Source organism: Triturus cristatus, chromosome 6 (assembly GCF_964204655.1).
Source record: "Triturus cristatus chromosome 6, aTriCri1.1, whole genome shotgun sequence".
Classification (NCBI taxonomy): domain Eukaryota; kingdom Metazoa; phylum Chordata; class Amphibia; order Caudata; family Salamandridae; genus Triturus; species Triturus cristatus.
In genome coordinates this window covers 432971285-432998078 of record NC_140589.1, presented here as the reverse complement: position 1 = coordinate 432998078, position 26794 = coordinate 432971285, and the positions used below count along the sequence as shown (strand labels likewise).

At 46.3% G+C, this 26794-nt stretch overlaps 1 protein-coding gene across 1 annotated transcript in view; it reads right to left on the bottom strand.

Moving 5' to 3' along the window:
* LOC146817266 (elongin-A-like) overlaps positions 1–26794 on the bottom strand; it is a 522392-nt gene that overhangs the window by 23863 nt on the left and 471735 nt on the right. Inside the window, exons 9-10 of the mRNA XM_085610852.1 lie at positions 21816–21939; positions 1636–1781 (exon numbers count right to left, since the gene is read on the bottom strand). Coding sequence (XP_085466978.1) covers positions 1636–1781; positions 21816–21939 — 270 coding nt within the window. The remainder of the gene's footprint in view (positions 1–1635; positions 1782–21815; positions 21940–26794) is intronic.

Below are 26794 nucleotides of genomic sequence, written 5' to 3'. Positions count from 1 at the left end.
AACTACACAGTTTTTGTATTGTTTCAAGTCTTTTCCCAGCAGTACTTTCCCCAACTTCCCCACCTCTCATGTGCCCTCTCCAAATCTGTGTACTTTCAGTTGGTGTTGTGCAAAGGGAACTTTTGGAAATTGGCTTCATCATGGGCACTCTCTGAATCCTGCTGAAGCTGGACTAACAGCTCACAGAAAGTATTTGTAGCTTGAAACTGACCTTTTCAACCAGGTTAAAACCTGCCCTTGTGGGCCCAGGGCCGGCTTTAGCGCGGGGGCGCCTGGAGCGGCAATCACTTTTGACGCCCCCACGCCCCAGGACCACCGCCTCGGATTTTCTCACTACCACCTGCAAAAGTGCCCCTTGGCTCTCTACAATCATAAGATATTGCTAAACACAGCGCAACCCTTGAGGTCTCAGCCCCCCCTCCACAGGTCAGCACCCAGTGCGACCGCACTGCCTTAAAGCCGGCCCTGCGTGGACCAGTGGGCCTAATGCCTAAACAAATATTAAAAAAAAGAAAATAGGCAGGTAGACATTTAGAAGATCATGTCAGCTTATAGTCTCCACTTAAAAGACTTAGTGAGCACCCTAAAAGTGCAACGGCTCCCCAGTCTTATTTTACATCTGTGAAATCTGAACGTATTCAGATTACTTTTATTCCTTACTTTTTGAATACTTTTTTAATACTAATCTTTATAAACCTTTTCCGGGACCTCTGTTAAACTTATTTTACATAGCTACTGTCAACTTCCACACCTCTCAGCAACTCTGGCAGAGTTACGGCTGAAGCTCAGTGCATGATGCCAATAATAGTAAGGGGTGCTTTATGGAGCTTTTGTTCCATATTGGTTTGTGCATATCTGGATTCAGAAAAATGTGGCAGTTCAGTCAAGTCTGTTTACATTCTGGCTATTCTTCCATCTCTACTTTGCCAGTAACTATTTCTATGCCTCAGAACTATACAAGCAAAATTACTTAAATTAACTATTTCCAGAAGCGGTTGTCCTAAAGAAACATGGTGAATGTTTCACTCATCAAAAACATATCGACCATTTTCAGAATAGCACTGAGAACACAGGAAGCATAAAGCATGAGGGAAAAAAATAAACGTATCTGTAGACCATCACTGATTAACTTCAGATATCACTCAACACAAAAAACGTTCAATCAACTTCTTCCGCTTTCTTTAAAACTCTTACTTTTAAATGGTTTCCAAAAGACAGCCAGCAGTGATGTTTCTGGACGGCACCTGTCAAATATCCCAATCTTATAGTTCTCTTATGCCCACTCCTGGAGTTCGGCCTGCCCAAAAAAGATCTAAGATCGATCAGACCGGACTAGGACACAAGCTGAAAGGCTGCTCGAAAGGAGCCCAGACATTTAAACGGGGAACAAATGGAAAAGAAGTCCCTTTAATGGAGGAAACATGTTGAGTGGGTCTGTTTTAAGCATGATGGAATTGGACGCTTAATAAAAAGAACTTTATAGAAAAAGACACCAATATTTGGAAATTAATTGAAAAACCAAATATGGAAAGTAATTGAAAACAAGAGCGATTACAGATACATGCAATTCGAATTGGAAAGTTAAATATGAACAAGGATATTAGGTTGCCCTCCTAATATTGTGAAGATTCTTACTTTTAAATGGTCTTCTAGCATCTTGATTAGCTGCACTGGTTTGTGGGCTGGAAACCGATAAGGTGGTGCTGCTGCTGCTGCTGCTGCTGCTGGGTGTATTTGTACTGCTGGAAGAATTCAATTTTTCTCTTTCAATCTTTTGAATCCTACGTTAAAAAAAAACCACAAAAAAATACATGTAAAAAACTGCTGAGAAAAGGAGGAAATACAAAGCAAAATTAAAGTATTCAAACACAGTTGGACTGTGGGATTTAAGTGAAATAAACATTAAAAAGGTAAAGCAGTGAAAAAAATATTTTAGTATGGAGTATTAGTGGCTCTCAGCAAGTCATATTATATATATATACACACACACACACATACACACACACATACTTACATATACACATTGCTTTAGTAAATCTAACCCTAATATTTGAGGTATAATTCACAAAACTGTTTCTAAGATGGTGTACTTGTCATACTACTATTTGAGTAGACTGTTAAGAAGGGAAGTTCATGGATTTCTTTTTTTAATGCTAAGGCTACACCATAGGGTGATCAACTGTCCATTACTTAAGTGGACTGTCCATGATTGTTCTTAAATTGTCACACTGGTGACATTTTTCACTAATTTTAAAGCAGCTGAATTGAAAGCAGCTTGCTCATAGCCAATGAGTGCAGGAAATGATAGGATTCAGTCTGGATCAGTGAAATATGCTTAATACCTTCACAGACTGAATTCTGTCCGGAGCAGTAACCTCCATGGGGTGAAGGAGGGTGGCGGGCGTCCTATTTTCACTTTCAGCTTGGCCCAACATTAAGGCCTCCCTTAAAAGGCAACCAGCCCTTCTTTTGTTGGTGTGTCATGCTGGCTGTGAGCTACCTGGGGCCTAACACCTAGATGCTAGCGCCATGGCGGGAAATGGGAGCTTGGAGTGGGGGTTGGTAGGCATAAACCTGCACCCCTGGAGTTTCCGGGCAGATGGTGCGATCCAGCTGGGGAAAAGACAGGATTGGTTAGAGTAGCGTGGGGGGTAGGATTCAGGGTCTGAGAGGAGGAAGCAAGGGTCATTTAGTGAGACACGTCGGCAGGAGCAGGAAAACTTCTCTTCCACCCTCCCAACCTGGTATCAGTTTGCGGTTACATTTTCTGCTGGAAGGAGAGCGCTCCTTTTATGGTTTTCCAGCCTGAATGTCTTGAGGCAGGCTAATTATGAAATGGTGATGCATGTGTGTGCTTTGTGGTCGCTGATTGTCAGGTGCATGAAGGTATGGCAGATAGTTTCAGCAGCTTAGAAGTTATTTTCACGGCAATTTGGATAGGTTAACAAGTTCCGAGTTACAAAGAGGGGGTGATAATCTGAAGGTTGCAGGAAGACGAGCTTTGGAAGATGTGAGCATTTTGGAGGTATGAAGCTTGAAGTGAGCAGAGATTGGAGAGAGATGAGTGGCAGGGGAATTCAAGGTTTTTTTTAGTGGAGATGGACGGAAAGGTTTTTGCAATGTATTAGTGAGGAATTTGTATAGTTTGTATGGCTAGATGCCAATGTTTACAGAAGTTACATATAAAGTGTACCCGCCTTATTAAAGCTATGGTTTGGAAGCAGGTATTGATTTTGGTCAACCCTTGTATGTAAGATGTGCATGCATTATAATGAGTGCATCAGACTGTCTAAGTAATTAAAATAAATATATATTTTACACGGTTACTTATCCCAGTATAGTGTCAGAGTGCTCTACAGCTCTCTCGCACACACACAAATTACACACAGACAATGAGCCATACAAATGTGTAAATCAATGTACAAGGTGTAGATGTTACAAATCATCCAGAATAGTAGGCATTACATGTCACAAGTGCTTGGTCTGGAGAAACAAAGTCAGGATTTAAAACCTAAAACATTGGATGGGGTTGTCTGTATTAAGACTTTCCACCCTTTGTTTTTTTTTTAAATCCTAGAACAGCAAAGGATTGAGAAATAAATAATGTTCTAAACATATGCTTTGAAGTTTGCATGCATCTACTTGGTGCAACTTAATAGCTCACTGTGTTGTAATAGGATTGTAACTTGACTGCAAGCAGCAAAAGGCTCGCTGTGACAAAAGCAGTAATGCACAGAAAAATACAAATCTAAAAATTGTAACCCACTGAGCTATCCACAGAAACACAAATCTAACCTGCACGATGTGCTTTGCTACCGGTACATTAACCGTTATTATCCCCTGAAAATTTCTGGACACACAAATATCTCTACAGCTGGCACTAAAACCCATAAAATATTGCACAACGCAGCTAGAATGGGACTAATTATGTAACCAACATGGAGAGATTAATTAAGTCAGAGTATTAGATTGTGGATCTGCTGTAGGAGGACATAGCATGCAAAGAGAAGCTTAACAGAACAAAACAGAAACCCACCGCTGAACGCGGTTCAGTACCCCAGCCCCTACCCCCTCCCATGTCGAACCTTCCCCCAAATGAGTGCAAAATCTGTGGGACTCATCCCTTGAGGCGAAGAATAGCTGTTCGAACCTCCCAGTCCGAAGTAGACTGGGTGGTTGAAACGGTGGAAACCACCAGTCTTCGTTCCAGTGCCGCTGTTCCGTATTTAAATCAACAACTGGTACGATAGTGGAATTGCACACCTGGGTCAGTTTGAGCATCTTGACAATTGACTAAGGAGGGAACTGTTGGCGCTCTAGCAGGTGCAGTCTTTGGTCTGATTAATCAATTCCATCCATGTGTGCCTCTCCCCAGTCATGCGGGAAGCCCCCTGGGGATTTCGCGGAAACTGTTTTGGCAAACTTGGGATCAGCTTTTGAGACTGAAAAATGGTGGGACTTCCCCTCTTAAGTTACACACAACTTGGCTGAGTAGAGGAAGGCATATTTGATATCAGCTTTTTGGAAGAGTTTTTTTGGCAAACATGAATTCCCTGCGAGCTGCCTGAAAGGCAATAGTAAAGTCGGGGTAGAATGATATCACATTCTTCTGATGTCATATAGTGCTGCATTCAAAGGGTGGGCTTAAGATCACATCACGATCTTTGTAATTTAGAAGCCGCGCTACTATGGGAAGAGCTGGTGGGTCTGGAGGCGGCTACGACACAAGAGATTGATGAGCGCACTCCACGATGAAGACTGGGGACAGGCCATCTCCCAACAGATCCCGAAGCATAGTTTTCATGTTCTCCATTTTCTCTATGGCCGTGGATTCAGGGACACCAATGATGCGCATGTTATTGTGCCTTAAGCATGCCTTCAAGTACTCATTCTTAGCTGTGGTTGGTTGGAGGACCTGGTCAATGTGCAACAAATGTTCCCCAGTTGTGGCGTGAGAGTCGTCAATATCAGATTCTGGCCTCGAGGTGTCCAAGGCAGTCATCCGGTTGGTCTACCCGCTCTTTCATCCTGCCCAGACGACTAGCCATGAGGTCAAGTTTAGCATCTATTGCTCTCAGACTAGATTTAACATCAGCTAGGATTTCTTGAAGATTATCTTCTTGACAACCATCTCACATGGAAGGAGCAGAATGCAGCTCTCTGGTTTTCTCCATGTTGTGGTGTGTATTTGTTTTCTGCTCTTGAATGGGAGCATGGACTACTTTGTGTCGCATTTGCCCATCTTATCTCCCGGGAATTTGTGAGTGCAGGATGTGGGGTTTAGGTGGAAACAATGGGCCCTTGTGGGAGTGCAGTATAATAGTAGAGATGTCGTGGGCAGATCAGATATGTCAGCAGGACAGGTAAATAATCATAAGATTATTTCGCCCATCAGGTTACAAGACCTCCTGTCTGGTACTCCCAGTGTTGAGGGCCCACGCAGCCCAGCCCAAAAGGCAAGCCCAGGGGTCGGTCGGACAGTTGCTGGGGGGGGTAGAGGACTCAGTCCACCATCTCAAAGGGGGTGCTGGCCCCACAGAGTGAAACCGTCAGCTCAATCACAGGCCCAGCCTTGCCCCGGCCAGGGTGACAGGAACTAGGGAGTGGGGGGAGCACAAGCAGTTGCTAAATGTCTGTGCTCACAGCCCACACCATCACCAATGGACTAAGATAGGAGCAATGCAGTCAATGTATGTCCAGCATTCCAAACAAGGCCAGCCTCAGGTCACGCACCAGCCAGCCCCACCTGAGGGCCCCCGGGGAATGAGCAGGCACAAGACACAGGCCCCGGCACATAGTGTGAGAAGGTATTGCTAATCACTGGGGGGGCCAGCCTCCACCGTAAACCCGATCGGAGTCGCAAAGCCACACTCACCTCCCGCATGCCGTAGCACTGATGCAACCTGGGCCGTTTCAGCAGGCCACAGGATTGTTGATGTAGGAATGGTAGGAGGCCACCTGATACCCCCCCAGAACCTGGCTTCTCCCGCCCAAGCCTGACCGATGTCACGCCTCCTCCCCTGGCAGTACAGTCTGCGCAGCCGTCCTCCACACAAGCCCAATGTCGTGGGGCCTGATCAGGTCGGAAGCCTCTCCCTATGCTGCAGTCTTTCCCCACTCTCCAGAGGCCACACTTTATCGCAACAGGGAGCCACACCGCTAGTGAAGGGAGGTGTGCCAGTGTGTCATACTTTGTGCTGTCACTGGAACAGGATCAGGACTGATTTTGTTTTCAGCTGGCATAGCCTCTCTACTGAGTAGCCGTCTTGCTGCTTGGCTTAGCTCCACTTCAGAACATCTAAAGGTTAAAACAATTTAATAAGAAATCAATGAACAAAGCATCCTACATCACTCATCTTTAAAAATTCAAAATGCAAACCTTCACTAATCATTTAATAATCAGTTCCATAATTGATAACCTATCTCTGGGGCTACGATGTACTATTTTTTAATAGAATTTTATATTTATTACAAGTAATTTATATGTATTTAATTATTTTCTTTACTCTTTGTGCAAGCGGATTATTTTTTCCAATTACGATCCCTTTTGTAAGACCTGGGGTCTCCAGGCCCTAAGGGGGTAACGTGACACGAGCGGCTGGGCACCCAAAGGCTTGTGTGTAAAGCGACCATACAACACGCACATCCACTGAAGCAAGGAACGCACACAATAAGGGACGCCACACTGTAGAGATTTATGCAAATAACTCGAGTTTATCCAAGCAGTTCAAGATAAATGCAGTTCATGAGATAACAAGGCAATTCATCAGATATAAATGCACTTCATGAGATATACATGCAGTTAATGAGATGACAATGGCAATTCACTTATGTCAGCGTTTGATCAGCCAACACCATATTCACCAGGATGATATTCACCAGTAGGTTATTCACCAGTATGTTTCCTGCAGGCTCTAGGCCACCCTTGTATATCTTACTCCCCGTGGTAGGGTTTGGGGATTGTCGCGCCACTCCTGGGGGCGTGCAGGGACCCAGGGCAGACCTCGCGGGCCTACCGCTACCTTGGTTACCTGTAGCGCCTCAGGGGCGATCACCGTGCTCTACGCGCTAAGCGGGCCTTGTACACCTCGGGACCAATCTGACGAACACCTTCAGAGCAGAGCATTAGAACATAGTGCCACTCGTAACCAGTAAGCAGTGAATACTTCAGCACTGAGCATTAGAACATAACGCTACTCGTAATCAGTAAGCAGTGAATACTTCAGCACTGAGCATTAGAACATAACGCTACTCTTAATCAGTAGCAATGAATACTTCAGAACGGAGCATTTAGAACATAGCGCTACTCGTACTCAATAGCGATGAATACTTCAGAGCGGAGCAGTTAAAACATAGCACTTCTCGTAATCAATAGCAATGAATACTTCAGAACGAAGCAGTTCACGGAGCACAACGATTCTTACGGAGCGAGCCTCTCGCACTCCGGTGCAGTTCGTGGGGCACAGCGCTCCTTGACAGTCTGCAGAACAGGGGGGCAATCCCTCGGAGGGGTCACAGTTCTGGGTTAACGGGGGACTCCCACGGAGGGGGAACCAGGGTCTCAGGGTGCGGTGCTGCTCCCGGTCGATAGGGGGCGCACCGGGTCCTTCCCAAGCCTCCCGGCTTACCTTGATCACGACGTCTTGAGGCGTCTAACCCAGCTCCGGCCTCCACAGTTGATCCTTCCACGACGGGGGCAGGCCACGGCCTCACGCACCTCTCTCAGCAGCTGCGACGGCAGCGACGGGGCCCCGGGCTTCTCCGCGGGCCTCGCCTCGACGAGGGGCACTCTTCCGGTCTCCGGGCCGCAGCGGTGAGCGCGCTTCAGCCTCCACGCCACAGGGGGGGGGCTCAAATTAAGCTGGGGAGCTCCGCGCTCAACGGAGCACGCTGCCGGGGATCCCAGGCCAGGTCAGGGAGCGCAGGGGTCACAGCGCTAAGACCTGGTTGATCCTCAGCGATAACACAATCGGTTAGGCATGTAGTTTCGATGTTCAGTCTTGACACAGTCACAGCATTCAGTTTCAGTATTCAGTTGTTCTATAAAGTCTTAATGGTGCAGATGTCTCTGGCGCCCTTGGGGGTTCTGTTCCTGGGGGGTAGGGAATGAGTTGGCGACTAGGTCCTTCCTAGTCAGGCTGGGCAGAGGTTCCCTGGGTCCTCCTACTGCTGGGCAAGATCAGTGGGTTTCACAGGATCCCTCACTCACTTAAATCATGTCACTCTCAGAGGCATAAGTCCCTGGCTAGGCCCTACCGCCTGCACTCCTGCGTGGATTCTCCAGCTCTGCTTTACCCCACTGGCCAACTGACTAGAAAACGTTCCCTCCCTCACTTAAGTAGCCCTAGGTCAGGTGACCTCTAGCCAAGGCGGTAAAAGTAAAACCACACCTCCCTTCTAGAAGGTTCCAGCACATTCCAGGAGCTTCCCATTTCTACCTATGGGACAAAAAAAGGCAGGCTGGTGTTGCAACATTGTTGTGGGGTTCCAGCCAGCTCCTAGCAGCTAGGGTGCTACTAATAAAGACCACTCTGCAGTAGCAGGGGTCTGTGGCAGCCATCTTGGGAGAAGGGAGCAACTTCACCTAAACGCTGGTTATTTGATCTAACATGCATTAAAAAACGAAACAATTCAGGGAAAAAGGGCCAAGTCCAACACCTTTTCAAAGCAATGACTAGTCAATATGTGTTAAATACGGGTAGAGTGTAGACATATGGTAATTAAGATAACACCTGAGATGCATTTACTCAAAGAGATGCTTATATGTCTTACCAAGGCTTTTACTTTATAGCTGCCCAAGCTCAAGGCTTCTTCTTCAGAGGTACTTTGGGATGCACAAATCAACAAGGTTTGATTTGCATTATAGATTTGTAGAGCCCACTTATCACCAATCCAAAGGCCTAGTATGATTACTCGAGAAACAGGGTCTTCTTGCAGAATTTAAGTAAGAAGATTCTTAGGTAAAGTGTCAAGTCGTTGCACACTTTAGTAGCAATGTAGGAGAAGGCTCAACCACTGGATCTGGTTTCTTGTATATGTGCAAGTACGTGTCCAGACCAGGGGAGGTGACAGGAAGGTTTGTGAAAGCAAATGCGATGGAGGTGTGCTGTGCTAGAGTTATGAAATGCCTTGAACGTCTGGTGGGGAAGAGTTTGAATTGTGCCTGTTTGTGTATGGGGAGCCATTGTAGCTCCTTCAGGTGTAGTGTGACGCAAGTGCGGCTTTGAAGGTGAAGAGTGATTCTTGCTGTCGAGTACTGAATGGTCAGTAGCCTTCTGGTGAGTTTTTTGTTGTCGTCAGCATTGAGGGCAAACACGTAGTCCAGCTTGCTCACCTGTCACGAGGGCATGCAGGATGGTGTTCTGGGTGCTAACTGGGAGCCATTTTAAAACCTCTTTCATTATCTTCAGGGTATGGAAGCACAAAGCAGTGCCTGTGCCGATTTGGGCAGTCATGTTGAGTTTGCTTTTTAATTACTTTCCTGAGGTACTTGGCATGGGTGTTGGTCCTAGCTCTGTTGGCTACTAAATGGAGTCCCACAGTGAAGCGCTCTTCTCAAAGGTCACAATTTCAGTCTTGTTGGTCGGTGTTCAGCTTCAGACAACTGGTCTTCTTTCAGTGGGCGATTTCAGTCATGCAGGAACTGAAATTGATATGGGTACTGGGTGTCTTGTCTGAGGGAGAGAAGGAGTTGGGTGTCGTCGGCGTAGGAGAGGGCATTGATTTCGAGAAAGCAGATGGTGCTAGCTCGAGGGATCATGTATGCATTGAGGGTCGGGCTCACGGAGGATCTTTGCTTGGTTCCAACAATGAGGTTGTAGGCATCCGAGGTGTACAGTGCCAGGCTGACCGACTGGGTCCTTCCAGGCAGGAAGGAACAGATACATTGGAGTGTGTGACCTTGGATTACAATGTTGTGTAAAGGGTGTATAAAGATGGGGAGGGAGACCGTGTCAAACGATGCAGGAAAGTTCAGTAGGATGAGGGCCGCTGTGTCTCCTCCGTTCAGAGTCATGCAGATGTCATCCATGGCATTGATGAGTTTCTATTCACTGGTTGGGTCTGAAACCAGACTGAGTAGTGCTGAGGAGTTGGTTGTCACTGAGATATTAGTGCAGTGTCTGTTGATTATCTCGAAGACCTTGACCAGGTATGGTAGCAGGGAGATCAGCATGTAGTCGGCATGTGTTAAAGGGTCAACAGAGGGTTTCTTCAGCAATGCAAGGAGAGTTGCATATTTCCAAGTGTCTAGGAAGGTCACAGAAGAGGTGGAGGTGTTAAGAATGGGTGTAAGCATGGCACTGATGGGTTGCACTCATCTAGGGTAGACATTGTGGGGGCACGGTCCGATGAAGCCAGAGTGGATGGACTTCATACTGACAGTGGTTTCGCTGGAGAGCAGGCAAGCAGCCTGATGTATCAAAGATGTTTACGCCTTCTTTGTCAATAGGATAATGTGTTAGAACATATGGGCCAAGGGTCTTTATAAACACAGTAAAATAAAGTATAAGTTGAAGGCAAAATTAAAACCTACACTGGACAAGAGTCGGTATAATTTTTTTTTTTTAAAAGTCGGGCTGGTATGAGGGAGGAATAGCGCTCCCCAACATTAAGGTATACTACTGGGCCTCACACCTGGCGGTAATCAACCAATGGCTTCACGCTGCTCAGGAAGACCCGGCCTATCGCATGGATAGGCATCTGTTGGGTGTTGACAATCTTATGGGAGTACTCTACAACAGGAATCAACATAAACAACTCATAGGACCAACAGCCCATACAATTAAAATCTGGCATGAAGTACAGAGGGATATGGGTTGGGAAGGAGTCATCACACAGGCGACACCACTCTGGGACACAAATAAGCTGGGAAGACTAAAGAACTCAAAGGGATTCAGACAATGGGACCTGATCGGTATCTCAAGGGTAGGGGACTTATGGAAAAAGGGGGAGACCATCCCGTTCGCGGAACTGCAACAGAGCTATGGATTGGCTGATACAGAGACGTTTCGATACTTACAAATACGACATGCTCTAACAGCCATAATACCACATGGAACGAAACTGCCAGAATCCTCACCCCCTCGAAGACAGGCTCCTGACTGACCATATGACGAAGAAAGCAATCTCACTCACATACAAAAAAATCATAAATAACCAACCAGACCCGACACAAACCCTAAAAGCTAGATGGGAGACTGACGTGGATGAGTTAGAAGAGACGGACTGGCAGGACGCGCTTGCATCACCAAGAGAAGTGGCGATACCAGCTAGATTTAAATTAATACATCTGAAGATACTACATCGTACCTATTACACCAGGACACTACTGCATAAACTACACAGAGCCGATACACCACTGTGTGTTAGACAATGTGGGGAGCCAGGAACGTTCTGGCACATAGTATGGCAATGCGTAGCAATCCAGAACTACTGGAAAGCAATAGTGCGCACAATCGCGCAGGTCACTGGTATAACACTGGTTCCTGAACCAAGGGGATGCATATTAAACGTTTGGTAGGGCATGGACCTTACTCAGACAGTGCAAACATGGGTAGCACTAGGGATGGCCTTAGCAAAAAGAGATATTGCGCGGCAGTGGGGTGCCCGGCAAGTCCCGACACTCCGAAAGTGGTGCAATGGAATGGAGAACTAATGGTGACCGAAAAATCGGTCTACGTACACAGAGGTTGCTCCCAAAAATGGAATAAGATATGGGGAAAATGGAATGAATATCGGGGTAACATCTGTGAGCCCCCACAGGCAGAAGCCCCATTGGACAATTCAGACTAGCAGGGGTGTGTGTAAAGAGTACTGATGGAAGGTGGTTTGATGTCGTTACAGGGGCGGGTGCACAGGGAACGGGGATGCTGAAAGGGGTCATTATTGTACGGCACAGGCTGATAAAAGACGGATGTAAAACCTACTGTATAAAACGATATGGTATGGTAGAAATGGAAATGTTGATAAAAAGTTTAAAAAAAAAAAAAGTAAAATGTACAAGTTAAGTTGAAGGGTGAAAACAAGCAAACCAAAAGCAAACACTACTAACCATTTCATAATGTTCTTTGCCGTTTGTATTAACATTTTCAATAGGAGCATAGAAGGGAGAAATGGAAAGTTCAGAATTTCATCTTACCTGAGAAAAATTGCTACTGACACTTCAAAGACAAGTTCAGTATTTATTTTTTTGTCCTCATTGTGCGTTCAAAGGGGTTTGAGGCAAAACTACCCGTACCATAACTCCTCAAACTGAGGGAAATAGGCATTACATCAGGTTCTCACGGTGCTTACCGCCTATACGGTACCTTAGGAGACATGGTTGTTGCTTTCCCCAAACCAAGGGGAGAGGTTTCTCTCCAACCAGGCCACGAGAGCCTGATGGACATCTTTCGTTGGCAGAAGGATGGGAGTGCCCAACATTGTCCAAAGGCATAATCATAGGACCCGCTGTTCTTAGGTACATTGTTAAGACTAGAAATAGCTCCAAAGTTAAAACAAAAGTGTACCTTCCTATATTCATGTCCTAACCCAATTCAACAACAGATCCAAAAATGCGGTCTTTTTTCTGCTGCAGACTCTTGACAGGTTTATCTTAGACGTCTCAAACATTGATGCCAACCACTCAGAATGTATAGGAGGGGCAGGGTCAATCCAGTGTTTACATATTTGTCTCCTGGCTAACGAGATAGCGTAAAAAACAAGAGAGCTAGCTCGACCAGTAACTTGATTTGTAAGGCCAAAAATTATCAAGGCCAAGTCTATTTAAATTGGGGCTTTTAAAATACTTTCTAATGACTTCTGAACTTCATCCCAATACATAGCAATAGCAGGGCAGTATTTAAACATATGAATGTCTGAGGCTTCGGCAAGACCACATTTTTTACAATATACCTGCGTCCCCCTTGAGAACTTGGACAACCTCTGAAGGAAAGATGGGCCCTAGGTATGGTGAATATATGGTTTCTTTTCAGCCAGGCAGGTTTCACAATGTCAAAGAGAGTCTTAAATGAGTTCTGCCACAGTTGCTCGCACTGTACTTTTAGAAAGTGTTCACTCCATACTTCATCTGAGAGTTTGAATTCGCCATCCACAGCCTCTTCAATTGCCCAGTACCAGTGGGAGACCTCTCTCCTTCCCACTGGCCTGGCTACTAGCTGTTGTTCTAGACTATTGCCCCCACCTATAGGTTTCTTCAGTTTTTTCTGGGTTTTAACCCAGCTCTGAAGTTGGATGTACTTGAACCTTGAGAGGCCGACTCCCACTTTCTCTCTCAGTTGAAGTTGAAAGTATTTGTAGAGCGCACTGTGACCGAGCGGTTTCCTGGCGCTGAGAGATTACAGGGGGCAGAAAGAAAGGCATGGGTGATCAATGAGAGGGAAACGCTTGGGCAAACAAGTAAGTCTTGAGCGCCTTCCGAAAGTGTGAATAGGAGGTGACAGATCTAATGGTAGGTGGGAGACTGTTCCAATAGCGAGGGGCAAGAATGGAAAACCTAGTGCCACCTACTCTAGACTTACGGAAGCAGGGAACGGTGAGAGGAGCCTAACTGGAAGAACGGAGATTACGACTGGGGAGGTAGCGAGTAACCATTGAGTTAATGAAGAGGGGCCGTATGGGCGGGGGCCATGAAGATTATGCATCCCATTTTGAAAAGGGTGCGGTACAGAATAGGAAGCCAGTGGAGGGATATGAGAAGGGGAGAGGTGTGGTGAAATTTAGGGAGCCGGTGGATAAGGCGGGCAGCCCGATTCTGAATGGTCTGAAGGCGCCGCAGCTCATAGGCGGGAACACCCACATACAGGCAGTTCCCGTAATCCAGGCGGGAAAGAACCATGGCCAAAATAAAAAAAAATTAGGGCATCGAGGGAAAAAAAACGAGAGATCTTGCGGATGATCCGTAGAGATAAAAAACAAGATGAGACAACGGAGCAGATCTGAGGGCACATGGAGAGGTCCCGGCTGATTTTAATGCCGAGGGTTCTAACTGAGGCAGAGGGAGCTGGGGAAGAACCAAGGCTGGGGGGCCAGAAGGCAGAGGACCAGGGGCTGGAGGAACCGCCAGTCAGGATCAACTCTATTTTATCCGGATTGAGTTTAAGGTGATTTAAACTCATCCAATCAGAAATAAAGAGAAGTGTGGTTTGGAATTTAAGAAGGGAGTTGGTGGAGGAGGAAAGATCGAATATTAACTGAAGGTCATCGGCGTAATTGTAAACGGAGACCTCCATTCTTTTTTTTTTTTTATAAATCTTTTTATTAATTTTGAAAACCAAAAAGCAACATACATTGGCATCACGTTCAGCATTATATCAGCCCGCCATGGGTGCGGCAAAGCAGTACCGGCTAGCCTACCAAGACCTTGGTGCCCCCTCATTGTCTTACAACAGTGTCCTTCTTGTCTTGTGGACGAGCGACAGTTAGGCTATTCCTGGTCACTGAGCTCTGAGTCGGAGGCCTCGCTTGGGGGTTCACATAGATTTCCTCTATACACATTCCACCCACCCCAAACCTGGGTCCATTTTCTAGGGCAGCCTCTATGCACACACAGTTTTTTCAACTATCATTGCGGAGTCCATGTCCCGAGACAATTGAGCGAGGGTCGGTGGTTGCCCCGATCCCCACCTCTGGGCAATATTGCGTTTCGCTAGCATGAGTCCCAGTGTCACCCATAGTTGTGTCACCCTATTAAGGTCTGTAGGTCCCCAGATATTGAGGAGACAGTTCCGAGGCTCAGGGGTCAGCGGGACCTTAGTCACCTGTGAGAGTGTGTGCAATATCCCCTTCCAGTACAAAGTTATAACAGGGCATTCCCAGAGGGTGTGAAAGAGGGTTCCCTCCATCCCGCATTGCCCAAGACATTGGGGGGAGTCTGCTCGCTTCAGTTTAAATAAGAGTGTACGGGTGTAATATGTGCGGTGCAGGATTTTTAATTGGACCAGCCGCAGTTTGGACGATATGCCCACTTCCCTAGGGGAGGAAAGCGCCGCTTGCCAGTCCGCTTCATCAAAGTCCCCCAGTTCTGCCTCCCACCTACCCTTAAGGGTCGCAAAGGGGTCTGGATGATTGTTTATCATTTTCCGGTATGTTAGGGACGTTGCTCTGTGCGTCAGATGTTCCGTGAGGAGCCGGTCTTCCAGTGGCGACGACTCCGGGAGCCGGGTCCCGGGCGGGACCACCGCCTGAAGCGCGTGACGGATTTGTAAATACTGGAAACGCTCAGTATCAGCCAAGTCATGAGACCTCCATTCTTAGCAAAGAAACAATGAGAGGATAGATATAAAAGTTGAAAAGAAAAGGGGAGAGGGAGGAACCCTGGGGAACCCCACAGGACACCGTACGAAACGGGGCAGAGAAACCAGAGAGCTGGACAGCCTGCAACCGGCCTTGGAGGAATGACGCGAGCCAAGAGAAAGCGGTGCCCTGGATGCCCGCTGCCCTGACACGGTCGAGAAGGATGGAATTGTCGACCGTGTCGAAGGCAGCGGACAAATCCAGAAGCACCAAGGCTTGGGGGCAGTTGGAATCCGCTTTGCTTTTAAGCTCGTCCAGGACAGAGAGGACCACCGTTTCGGTCGAGTGGACCGGGCGGAAGCCTTCTTGGTGGGAGGCCAGAAGACGGTTGTCCTCTATATATGTCGACAGGCAGGACGTAATATGGCTCTCTAGGATCTTGCCTAAGTATGGAAGCAAAGAAATGGGCCTAAAATTAGCAGGGAGAGTCGGGTCAGAACCAGGTTTTTTTAGAATAGGGATGACAATGGCCGATTTGAATTGGGACGGGACTGTGCCCTGAGTGATAGATGAGTTGAGGAGGGACAAAGGGGGATCGGGGCAACCAGCAAATAGCTCCCTTAAGATGCGGGCCGGTCCAAAATCGGTAGGGGAGCCAGATTTGACCTTCCTAAACAGAGCCAGAAAGGATTCTTTCGGAATGGGGGGGGGGGGGGGGGGAAGAGAGTGAGAGAAGAAAGCAGAGGGGGGGGGGGAGAGAAGGGAGGAAGGTGGGAAGATGGTGGGGGGATATTCCGTTTAAAATTGGCAATCTTCTCAAAGAAGTAATCATTGAGGGAAAGACAAAGAGCATGTGAAGGAATGGGATTGGGGTTGACTATCAGATACGGCCAAATTATGAACGAGAAAATCTCCTTAGATTTATTAGCCGCTGATAAAATTTTACCAGAGAAATATTCTGATTTGGCCGAAAGAATAGCTCTCTTGTAGTTGTTTAAGAGAGACCTATATTGATCCCTCGGGGGGGGGGGGGAGGGGGGGAAGTAGTTGCGCCTCTACTGACGCTCTGATTGACGGAGAGCCAGTTTAAGAGTTTTAAGCTCGCTAGAAAACCATTTGTTGGCTTCATGGAGACGACGGGTTTTAACCATGCTGTGCGGAGTGATCTGATCACAAGCAGTAGATAGCCAGGTGTTAATGGCGTCCACTTGAAGGTCGAGGGGAAGGGCCGATAAATCCAGGGAGGAAGTTGTCAGAGAGGAATAGAGAAAATTGAAATCAACCCGATTCCAGTTCCGTACAAGGACGTTCTTGGGCAGGGGGACTAGTCTATGACTCCTAGATCAATGGAAAAGGAGATGAGCGAATGGTCCGACCAGGTGCAGGGAAGAATGGTGGTCGGAGAGGGGGCCCGATTGGCCGTCCAAATCTGGTCAAGAATATGACCATGAACATGGGTAGAGGCGTGAATATGAGGAGTGAAGTTGAGACAGCGAAGAGTGTCAGAGAAATATTTGGAAGCCTGATCTTCCTTGGGGTCGCCTGGCCAATAATTAAAATCGCCCAGCAAAAGAACTGACGAATTATTGATCACAAGAGTGGCTAAGAGGTCTTGCAGAGCAGGTAAAAAGTGGGGCATTGTTTGAAGGGGACGATATACAAGGACTATAGTGAGGGGAGCAGAAAAATTCACGGAACGGGCCACTAGGAAATCAATTTTTGGTATGGGAGGGAAGGGCAGGGGCTGAAACTGGAGAGTAGACCAAATGATCAATGCCACACCCCCACCGACTTTCCCGTCAGGGCGATTGGCCCGCAGTATGTAGTATGAGTCGGGGAGTGTAGATAGGACATCCGGCGGAGAATCAGCAGAGAACCAAGTTTCCGTCACAAACAAGAAATCCGGTGACTCGGTTCCAGCTGATGCCTGCCTGCTGAGAGGGTATTAAGAAGGTAAGCAGAGGCCACTGTCGAAGGACAGAGGGGGGGGGGGGGGGGGGGGAGAGAGGGACAGTATACCGGGGAGGCGATAAATTGCTGACTGGGCAAGGAAACGGTAGGGGAGGGAGAGAAAGGGACGGCGATGTTCAGGGCCTGAATGTGATTACACGTGCGAGGGTTAAGGGGCCAAGTACCTTGATATGGGAGGAGCTGGTCTGAGGTATATCTTAAAGCAGGGGCAGGGTCTGTGGCCCCTGGTCCCGACCGGTCGCGGACGGGCGCAGACGGGCTTGCCTTTGGCGCGCCTTCGGCGCGCTGCCGGCGCGCCCGCTGAGCCCGCCCACTGCGCCGTCGGGGAGCAGTGTACATTTTATAGGAGGAGAGGAGGGCAGGAGGCAGCCGCGACTAGAGCGCTACCCCTGCCGTCTCCCAAAATGGCGGCCACCCTCGACTCGACCCAGCACCCGATCAGCAGGTCTGCCGAGCGAGGGAAGGAGCTAAGGTAGGAACAGGGCGGTAAGCAGCGATTCCGGGAAGTACCAGGTACAAAGTGCAAAAAGAATGTACGCTATTAAAATAAGGCGAGCGCACGCAAATTAATACAAGGCTGACAACAACACAGCACTCAGTGCTAAAATTGAGAGACAAGCGTTTACACACTCACAGCCCCCGGCTTCCGCCTCAGGGATGACACACAAGTAATCTGTGTGGAAGTGTGTTAAGGAAGTTTAAGTAGTCCGGGAGGGCGGGAGGCAGCCGCGACTAGAGCGCTACCCCTGCCTTCTCCCAAAATGGCGGCCACCCTCGACTCGACCCAGCACCCGATCAGCAGGTCTGCCGAGCGAGGGAAGGAGCTAAGGTAGGAACAGGGCGGTAAGCAGCGATTCCTGGAAGTACCAGGTACAAAGTGCAAAGTGCAAAAAGAATGTAGGCTATTAAAATAAGGCGAGCGCACGCAAATTAATACAAGGCTGACAATAACACAGCACTCAGCGCTAAAATTGAGAGACAAGCGTTTACACACTCACAGCCCCTTGCTTCCGCCTCAGTTGTTCCCATGAAAAGAGAGTACCCTCATAAGCCAGGTCCCCCCACACCTTCAGGCCTGCTTCTCTAAGTGGTAAAGCTAGCCTATCCTGCAGACATACAGGTGAGCCTGGCGAGTCCCAAAGTGTTGCTAGATTTGAAAAATAATTAAGGCCTACCAGGTGTTTTACTCTAGCCCAAGCTCTTACCATTGATTGAAGGACTTCGAGTTTGACCTTTTTTTTTTTAAAGTTGTGTTTCCAAACTTAAACATAAAGCCCTCAACAGGTAGACTGGCCCCTCTTAACATGTCTAAAAACATACTTCCTATCCCAGTATTTACCGGCATTTTTAACAACATTAGCGAGTGTGAAGACAGAAAGGCCCGGGCATAGTACTGTATATCAGGTAACGTCAACCCCCCCTTCTCTCTCCTACTCCTTAATTTTTTTCAGGCTATTCTAGTGGCTTTATAGGCCCAGACAAAAGAATTTACCGCCTGCTGTATTTTATCAATGGCTAATTTATCAAAGTGTAGGGGGATTGAATTAAAGAGAAAGGTTCTTTTGGGTAATATCACCATCTTAACTAAATTCACCCTCCCCAGTATGGTTAAAGGGAGGTGAAACCAAGATTTCATCTGCTTTTGACATTCCCCTGTGACTTGTGCTAAGTTATCATCTGCTATCTTAGCTATGTCTTGGATAATTCTTACTCCCAAATACCGCATGCTGGAGCTGACCTGCTGTTGGCATGTCTCAATATTCCACGTCATAATGTCGGTTTTTGCGGCATTCACCTCATACCCAGAGTTCTGCCCAAATCCCTGTGCCATTCTAATCACTGCTGGGAAAGTTGTTTCTAAATCTGCTGAGAAGACCAAAATGTCGTCTGCATATAGGGCCACCTTTCTCTCCCACTCTCCAAATCTAAAAGGAACAATGCTAGGATCTTCTCTAAGTCTCTGAGCAAAGGGTTCTATATACATATCAAAAAGGAGAGGGGAGAGAGGGCAGCCCTGCCTAGCACTGGTGATCCTAAAGGGTCTAGTCAATTTCCCACTGACCAACAATCTATCAGATTGATCATGGTATAGCGTCTGAATGGTACGAAAGAACTTTCTGCCACAATTGAATTTTTCCAAGACTTCAGACAGGTAAACCCTATTGACCCTGTCGAAAGCCTTGGTGGCATCAGGAGTCCGTGTTACCAGGGGGAGTGAATAAGTGGATGCAATATCTATTGCTCCAATAATATCGTACGTGAGGTCGGATAGTGGTCTTCCTTTGACAAACCCCTTTTGATTTGGGTGGAGGATATATCCACAGCCACAGACCCCAACCTTGCTGCCAGAATTAAGGTGAAAATGTTATAGTCCGCATTTCAGAGCGAAATAGGCTGTTATGATCCACAGTTTGCTGGCTTTTTCCCAGGTTTCGAGATCAAAATCACGGTTGCGTCATTCCAAAACTTAGGCGGCCTTACGCCCTCTACTAATATCATGTTAAATAACTGTGTCAATACCGGTACTATCGCCTCGCCCAAGGATCTAATTAGCTCAACAGGTAGCCCATTGTGCCCCACGGCTTTGCCTCGCTTACCAGCAGCTAGAGCCTTCTTCACTTCTTCTTGAGTAATATCTCGTTCTAAATCCTCTTGTTGTTTGAGACTCATAGTTGTCAATGTGGTTTTATTCAGCCAGTTCTTAGTTTCAGATCTATTCTCTACCCGCTCTTCCTGATAGATGTCCTGAAAATATTCAAAGAAGGCCTCGCTAATTTCCTCGTCAGAAGAAAGAGCTAGTACCCCACCCCCTACCATATTTCCTTAATCTGATTTCAAAGTCTGTCTGTTTTGGCCTTCCATGCCAGTTATTTCGCAGCACCTTCTCCATATTCAAAATGGGCGATTTTACTTGCCTCCCATCTGCTCATCAGCCTCGTTTGAAGGATATTCTCTAGCTGTTCTTTTAATCCCTTGAGTTTACCCAAGTCTGCTTTCTGATTGCCCGAAACTGCCTGCCTATCCAGTATGGCCTCCTCTGCCGACATTTCCTCTTCCAGAAACACGATCTTCTCCCTATACTTTTTATTCTTATAGATCACCCTACTAGTAATAATGCCCCTTAGAAAGGCCTTAAGGGAGTCCCAGACCGTGGTGATATTTGCTGTACCCAGATTAATCCTGAGAAAGAATTCTGTTTCACGAGATAAAAAGGCCATTTCTTCATTTTCGAAGGACCAGGTTCCGGTCTCCCGAGCCGGTGCCCGATCAAGGTCTAATAATATTCGAGTGGTCCGACAGATGGGACGTCAAGTAGACTATATCTTTAACCTTGCACCTTAGGCTATTATCAACCAAGATATAGTCAATTCTTGATTTATGCTTATACTTAAAATCTCTATATGAAACTCCCAGTTGTTGTCCTGATCTCTCCCTCCAAATATCGCATAGACCACTTTGGGCCATCATGTTCTGAAGATACGCCCTAGATCTTGAGGGGCAGCAGCCCTACTAATCGCAGATTTCAGTAATGACCCATCAATTAAATAACTGTCATACACCGACTGAATTCCTCTGAACCCCCAATGCTCAAATGTAATTTAATTGTCCAGAATTTCCATTATCACAATCCGAGCCTAGCTGCCTTGTCACTTATGTCTACAAATGCACAATACTTGAAAGTAAATAAAGATTCACTTGGAATTTTTTTTTCACTGTTGTTTTTCACTGTAGTTAAGGGCCCAACACTAAATCAATTTGCAGCAGCAAAACCTGCACAGATTTACAGTTTGTGATCACAGAAAGAAACGTCAGCACTGATTAAATGCTTTTTAAAGTTTGAAAAACATTTTCTTTCCAAATCACAACTATAAAAGGAGCATTCTTTCCTAATTGCAATACAAGATTTATTAATGATTTGCTAAAGGTCTGTGGTAACGTATGCACAATGGGAAGATGTCCACATTGAATAGTTTCCCATTTGGGAATCTTGTAGGGTGACCGGTTGTCTTCCTAAATGGAAACTCATGTTTTGAGCAGCACTGGCATCTTTAAGAAACACAAATTTGCAGTTTGGGAATCTAAAGACAGGGATGGGGATCTGCTGTTCTATGCAGGCCACCATTCCTGTGTTTATGGCCAATTACTTGGGGAAGGAGGAGATCACAAATAGCGACCTGCCTAGGTAATATTCATTAGGCACATCGGTTTCCAACACTATCCGTGACTGGAGATTTTGCAAACCTACATATTAGCATATAAATCACATCTTAAAATTAGAAACTTGCTGAAAAGGCTGGTGCGCAAATTGCAACCAATCATTGCGACCTGTTTCTTTATACATCAGGCCCTAACTGTCCAAAAATCTTCATTCTACTAAGTACATTAAACAGAAATAATTTTCAGTTAGACACTTTATATGTTAAAGCTTACAAATGTGCATTTTGCCTTATATTTACGACAAGGGCCACATAGTACCAAAGGTAAATTTGATTGCAATAAGAAAATGTACGATAATATGCTTAGGACAACTATAGTCCATATCCTGCATCATTTTAACTCACAAACTGAATCAAACAGGAATAAAATCATAAATGCTGCAAAATGCTTACTTTAATCTGTCAAGAGGGTGAGGCTGGGCAACAGGTCCTGCAGTCCCAAATATTTCCTGCCGCCGTCGGATGCACCGAGGGGGTTTCGCTACGGAGTGCACATACGCCATTTTTACTTGCCGTCCTAAAACACAAATAGACAAATAATTAAAAGTAACCTCTCTTTTTAATTGGTTTTCCTAAATTGACACAGGTTGTTTTCCTTTTAAAAAAAAGTTTAGTCGCAAATTATCAACTAAAGAAACCGCGTTCAGGAAAATCCTGAGAGACACCCGGTTTTGTGAAATAACCATGGAGGGGATTAGCTTTAACTATGTCGAGCACTTTGAGATATAAAACCACTCATCATTTTTAGGTTTCGCCTGCGTAGGCTGTGCATGCGCAGTCTCGCTGGCGAGATCTTATGATTTTAAGAGGCTTTGACTATGGGGCTTTAAGCCCCGCCCCTCTTTCCCATTGGCTGGAGTCACCGTTTATGGTAAATGGTGGCCAGCCATTGGGAAAGAGTTCTTCATGACGTACACTTCTCTTTTTGAGCCGTCCCACTTGGACTGGCTCGCCTGCTTTCCTTCTGAAGTAAAAGGTTTCTTATCTTTATGAGCAACACATGGCCCCATAAAAGATAATAAACCTTTTACTTCAGAAGGAAAGCAGGCCATCCAAGTGGGATGGCAGAAACAGAAAAGTCTACATCCGCTGCCAGGCGAGCGCTAAAACATGGGCAGCACGAATGTATTGCTCCCGTTTTTAGTTTGTTTTGTAGTTTTATTTAGAGAAAAATGGTCCCGGAGGTAATGGAGCATGAGCACCAGATACATTAAACAGGGGTTTTAGGCACGGGGAGATTAAGTGAATTGCCCAGATTCACACGATGCTAAGCTGACGCAGAGATTCCAGCCAAGTTTCTGCGCCAGCCTCTTCTTGCACATTCTCTGGAGATGGCATTTCACTCGGCTTCACTACTAGAAACCAGCTGGGATCTGATACAAGGCTCGGGGTGGCTGCCAAAATGTTGCTCAGCGCCTTCCAGGGGTTAGGTTACAGCCCGCAGGGGCCTGGGGGAGAGACAGCACAACTCCACCGAAAAATAAACATGCAGCTACGGCGAGACTCTTAGCACGCTATTGACTGATCACCAGGGAAAGGAGACCGACAGCTGTACGGAGACACGCACTGCTAGAGACGCGCCACTCAGAGCTGTACCGAGACTAGACGCCCACTGCGAGAGACGGACAGCCTACAACTGGACGGAGACACCCGGTGACTAGCTGCCTCCGACTTGAAGGAGACATCCACCGTCAGAGAGAGCCTAGACAGACGTCAGCTCACCATGGCTGCCTAACTTCACCAAGCAATTACTTTCACGATTTAAAAGAGACACCCGCTGCATCCAAAGAGTCACAGGAGGCTGTATGCAGGACCCCACAGACGCACTTTGATTGAGAGAAGAGCCCGATACAAACCTCCCGCCCTGACCTGACACTAACAGTGAAAGGGGGACCCTCACTCTCACAGTGTTAGAGAACTCCCTATATTCAGAGTGTGAGGGAGCCTCTGACTCTCGCAGTGTGAGATAACTCCTTGATACTCTTGAGTGTGAGAGACCCCCTGGCTCTCAAAGTGTGAGCGCACACGCTGTGAGACTTCTTGCTTCATTCACATAGTGGGAGAGTGGCAGTTGCAGGAGCCAGGCTGCTTCCCACCCAAAAGGAACTCCATCTTAACGTGGGCTCGGGCATAGTAAGAAAATTAATTTCTACGGGTTAGCCAAATGCCCGCTCAGATTTGCAAGGGTGCAAATAAGTGGAACCAGGAGGAAATGCTTCCTTCCTGAGTCTTTTGTGCAAAGACTGCTGTAGCTGTGGTGCCCTGGTGCCACTACACCTGCTGGCCTTTTCTAAATGAGCGTAAATCGCCACAATTTGCATGGCTTTCATTGAATTCCAGAGTTTACAAACTATAATTCATATCTACATCCTGAAGCCATGCGTTTGTCAGGATCGTTCCTTCCTAAATGTGGGCGTCCCATTGGCCACCTACTTTTTGGCCCGTTATTGCCTGACTTCCGCTTTGGCAGAGCGTGAGATGGGATACCGTGTTTTGTGTCGTCCCCCCCACTCGAGTTCCTCGATCTGTGCGTGATGGGCTAGCCGCAGGCGAGGCGTTAGCAACGTAAGGAATATATATGAATATAGAGGAGCACGAGAGAGACAGAGCTGGAGGTAAAGCGAGAGATGGACACCTGGAGAGAGGGGAGTAGAGTAAGAGGAGGCAGGGATGGGACCCGAGAAGAGGAAATGAAGGCAAGGAGACAGGGAGCATGAGGAGGAAAAGAGACAGGATGAGAGAGGGGAGGGGACATAATGAGAGAGACAGGTGAAGGAGACATGAAGAGAGCGAGGTAAAAGCAGGGAGAGTGACAAAAAAGGTGAAAAAAGGAAGACGTGAGAAAGAAATATGAGTAAAACTAGAAAAGCTGACATAAAGAGACAGAACTGAAGCAAAGGATGGAAGAGGACTTCAAGTAAAAAACCCTAATGTGAGAGAGGGGTGGGGCAGGAAGAGAGACCCGAGAAGCGAGGGAGACAAGAAGAGAGATTCCTAGAGACATGAGCAAGGCAGGAAAAGTGAAAGAGGCAGCGATGAAGGGAGGGAGACAAAATAATGGCAATAAAATAGATCAGAGAAATCCGCAGGTATAGGGAGAAGAGGAGCTAGGCCAAGTCGCAGGAGATAGGAAAAGTGAGATAGGAAAAGGCAGAGATTCGTCTGGAAAGAAAGAGTTGGAGACAGGTTAAGAAAGAAAGGCTGGAAAAGAGACACCAAGACATAGGAACAGCATGAGAAATGAAGGCATGAATAGTGAAAGGAGATGGAGAGATGTGTGGGAAGATGGGAAGAGGGGGAAAGAGAGGGAGTCACCAGCAGAGCAAGAATTAGAAAAGCCAATTGTTAGGGCTTCCCTCTTGGCTTTGCTAATGCAGACTTATTGGCTTTGCAAATGTGTTTTGCCAATGCGGTTTCAAACCAGAAAAATAAAAAATAAAAATTGCCCATGCTAAACAGCATAGCTGTGTCTTTATGCACATGTGCATCAAGATTAGGGCTCCCAGTTACCACCACTTGTATATTTCCATTTAAAGCACTAAACATACAGAGCATGAAATAATAGCTCCAAAAGAGAGATGGCAGAAAAGTAATTGAGAGCGTAGCAAGCTAGAAGAGCAGAGCAAAAAAAGATGGGGAGAGAACAGTAAAAAAGACACAAAGAAATAAAAATGGCGCTAACAGAACAAAAGAAAGGGAAGTAATGGACAGATGGAGAGTGAGCGGTATTAAACAGAGAGAGAAGGAAAGCAAGATGGGGAAACAACAGTACAAAAAAGAAAAGATGATAAAGAGACGAAAGAAAACCAGTTTAAACAAGCATTAAAAATGGAATAGGTCTCGCCTTTCATTTAGTTAAAGCCATTTGCTTTGCTATACAATACCATTAGCAAAGCAAATGGCTTTAACTTAAAGGCGAAACCTATTGCATTTTCAATGTTTGTTAAATAAGGTAGCAACCATTTACATTAATAGCCAAAACAGGACCACTGGGTTCCATAGGCCTTAAGGACTATCCATCGCACTCTAATTTGATAAGCAAGAATTCCTTTCTGTAATGGAAATTTATCAACTGGGCACTTTATTGATCAATGAGGGTTTGGGAACAATTGATACTAAAATATCTAGTTTCACAAACAGGGGCATAAACGTTTCACATAAATGTTTGATTAATCTAAAACAGTTGGATTCACATAAAACTCTTGGAGAAAAAAAAAGAAGATACACTACAGTTGTGTTAGAAGTGTGTTGAACAGCCAGCAGTGAATGAAAACAAGCGAGTCTACAGACTAAGTAACTGTTCCTGGGGCTTAGTGCAGATTCGATTTAGGGTACTTATTTGTAAATATTTTGCGATACGGGCCAGTTATTGTCCCTGAAATCGAGGACTATATATATGAATATCAGGAACGAATAGCAACATCCCCTCCGTAACGCCAACCCAGCTTTTACTACCACTCACTAAGCCCCTCCCTTAAGGGCACAATTTAAAGAATGGAAACAAGGTTCCAACAGTCATTTTTAGGTCTTAGCCTACCAGACCAGACACTCCACTCCACTCCACTCCACTCCACTCCACTCCACTCCACTCCACTCCACTCCACTCCACTCCACTCCACTCCACTCCACTCCACTCCGTTGTACCCTACTATAATCCACCCAATCTACCCCACTCTGCCACTCCACTCCAATCTACCAAATTCCACTCAAGTCTACCTCTCTAGTCCAGTATATCCCAATCCACCCCTCTCCACATTTCCCCCATCTGCCCCACTCCAATCTACCCCAATATATCGCACTCCACCAGATCTACTCCAAATCAATCTACCTCACTCCAATCCACCTCACTCCATTCTACCCCCTTTTACCGCACTCCACTCTACGCCAATCTACCCCATTCCACTGTACCCTAATCTACTCCACCCCACTAACTTTTAGCCATGGTGAACAGCACCCAAACTGGTGTACATAATGGCTAAAACACAATGCCAAAGCCAATAGCTCTTGCATAGTTGAGACCTATTTGCTTAGCCAATGCTTGTTTGTGTTCAGATTCTTGCACAGTTTTTGTGACATATGACCAGGTGGTCGCAAGAGCTCAGCTAGAACGGAAAAACACTTCCTTACCTTTGTTAAAAAAAGCAATATCCACTCACAAAGGAAGAGCTGGCTGTCTTGCTCTTCTTTTTGATAATCAATTTTATTGATTTTGCAAAGAGATAATGATAAAAACAGAAGTACAAACAGTACAGCGTAATCAGCAGCACCACAACATGTGACATTAGGCAACTGGAACAGTCTTGTGACAATATACATTGCTGTCTCCCCATCTTCAGAGGGGCATATAAAGTTAGACCTAGGAAGACAAGGAA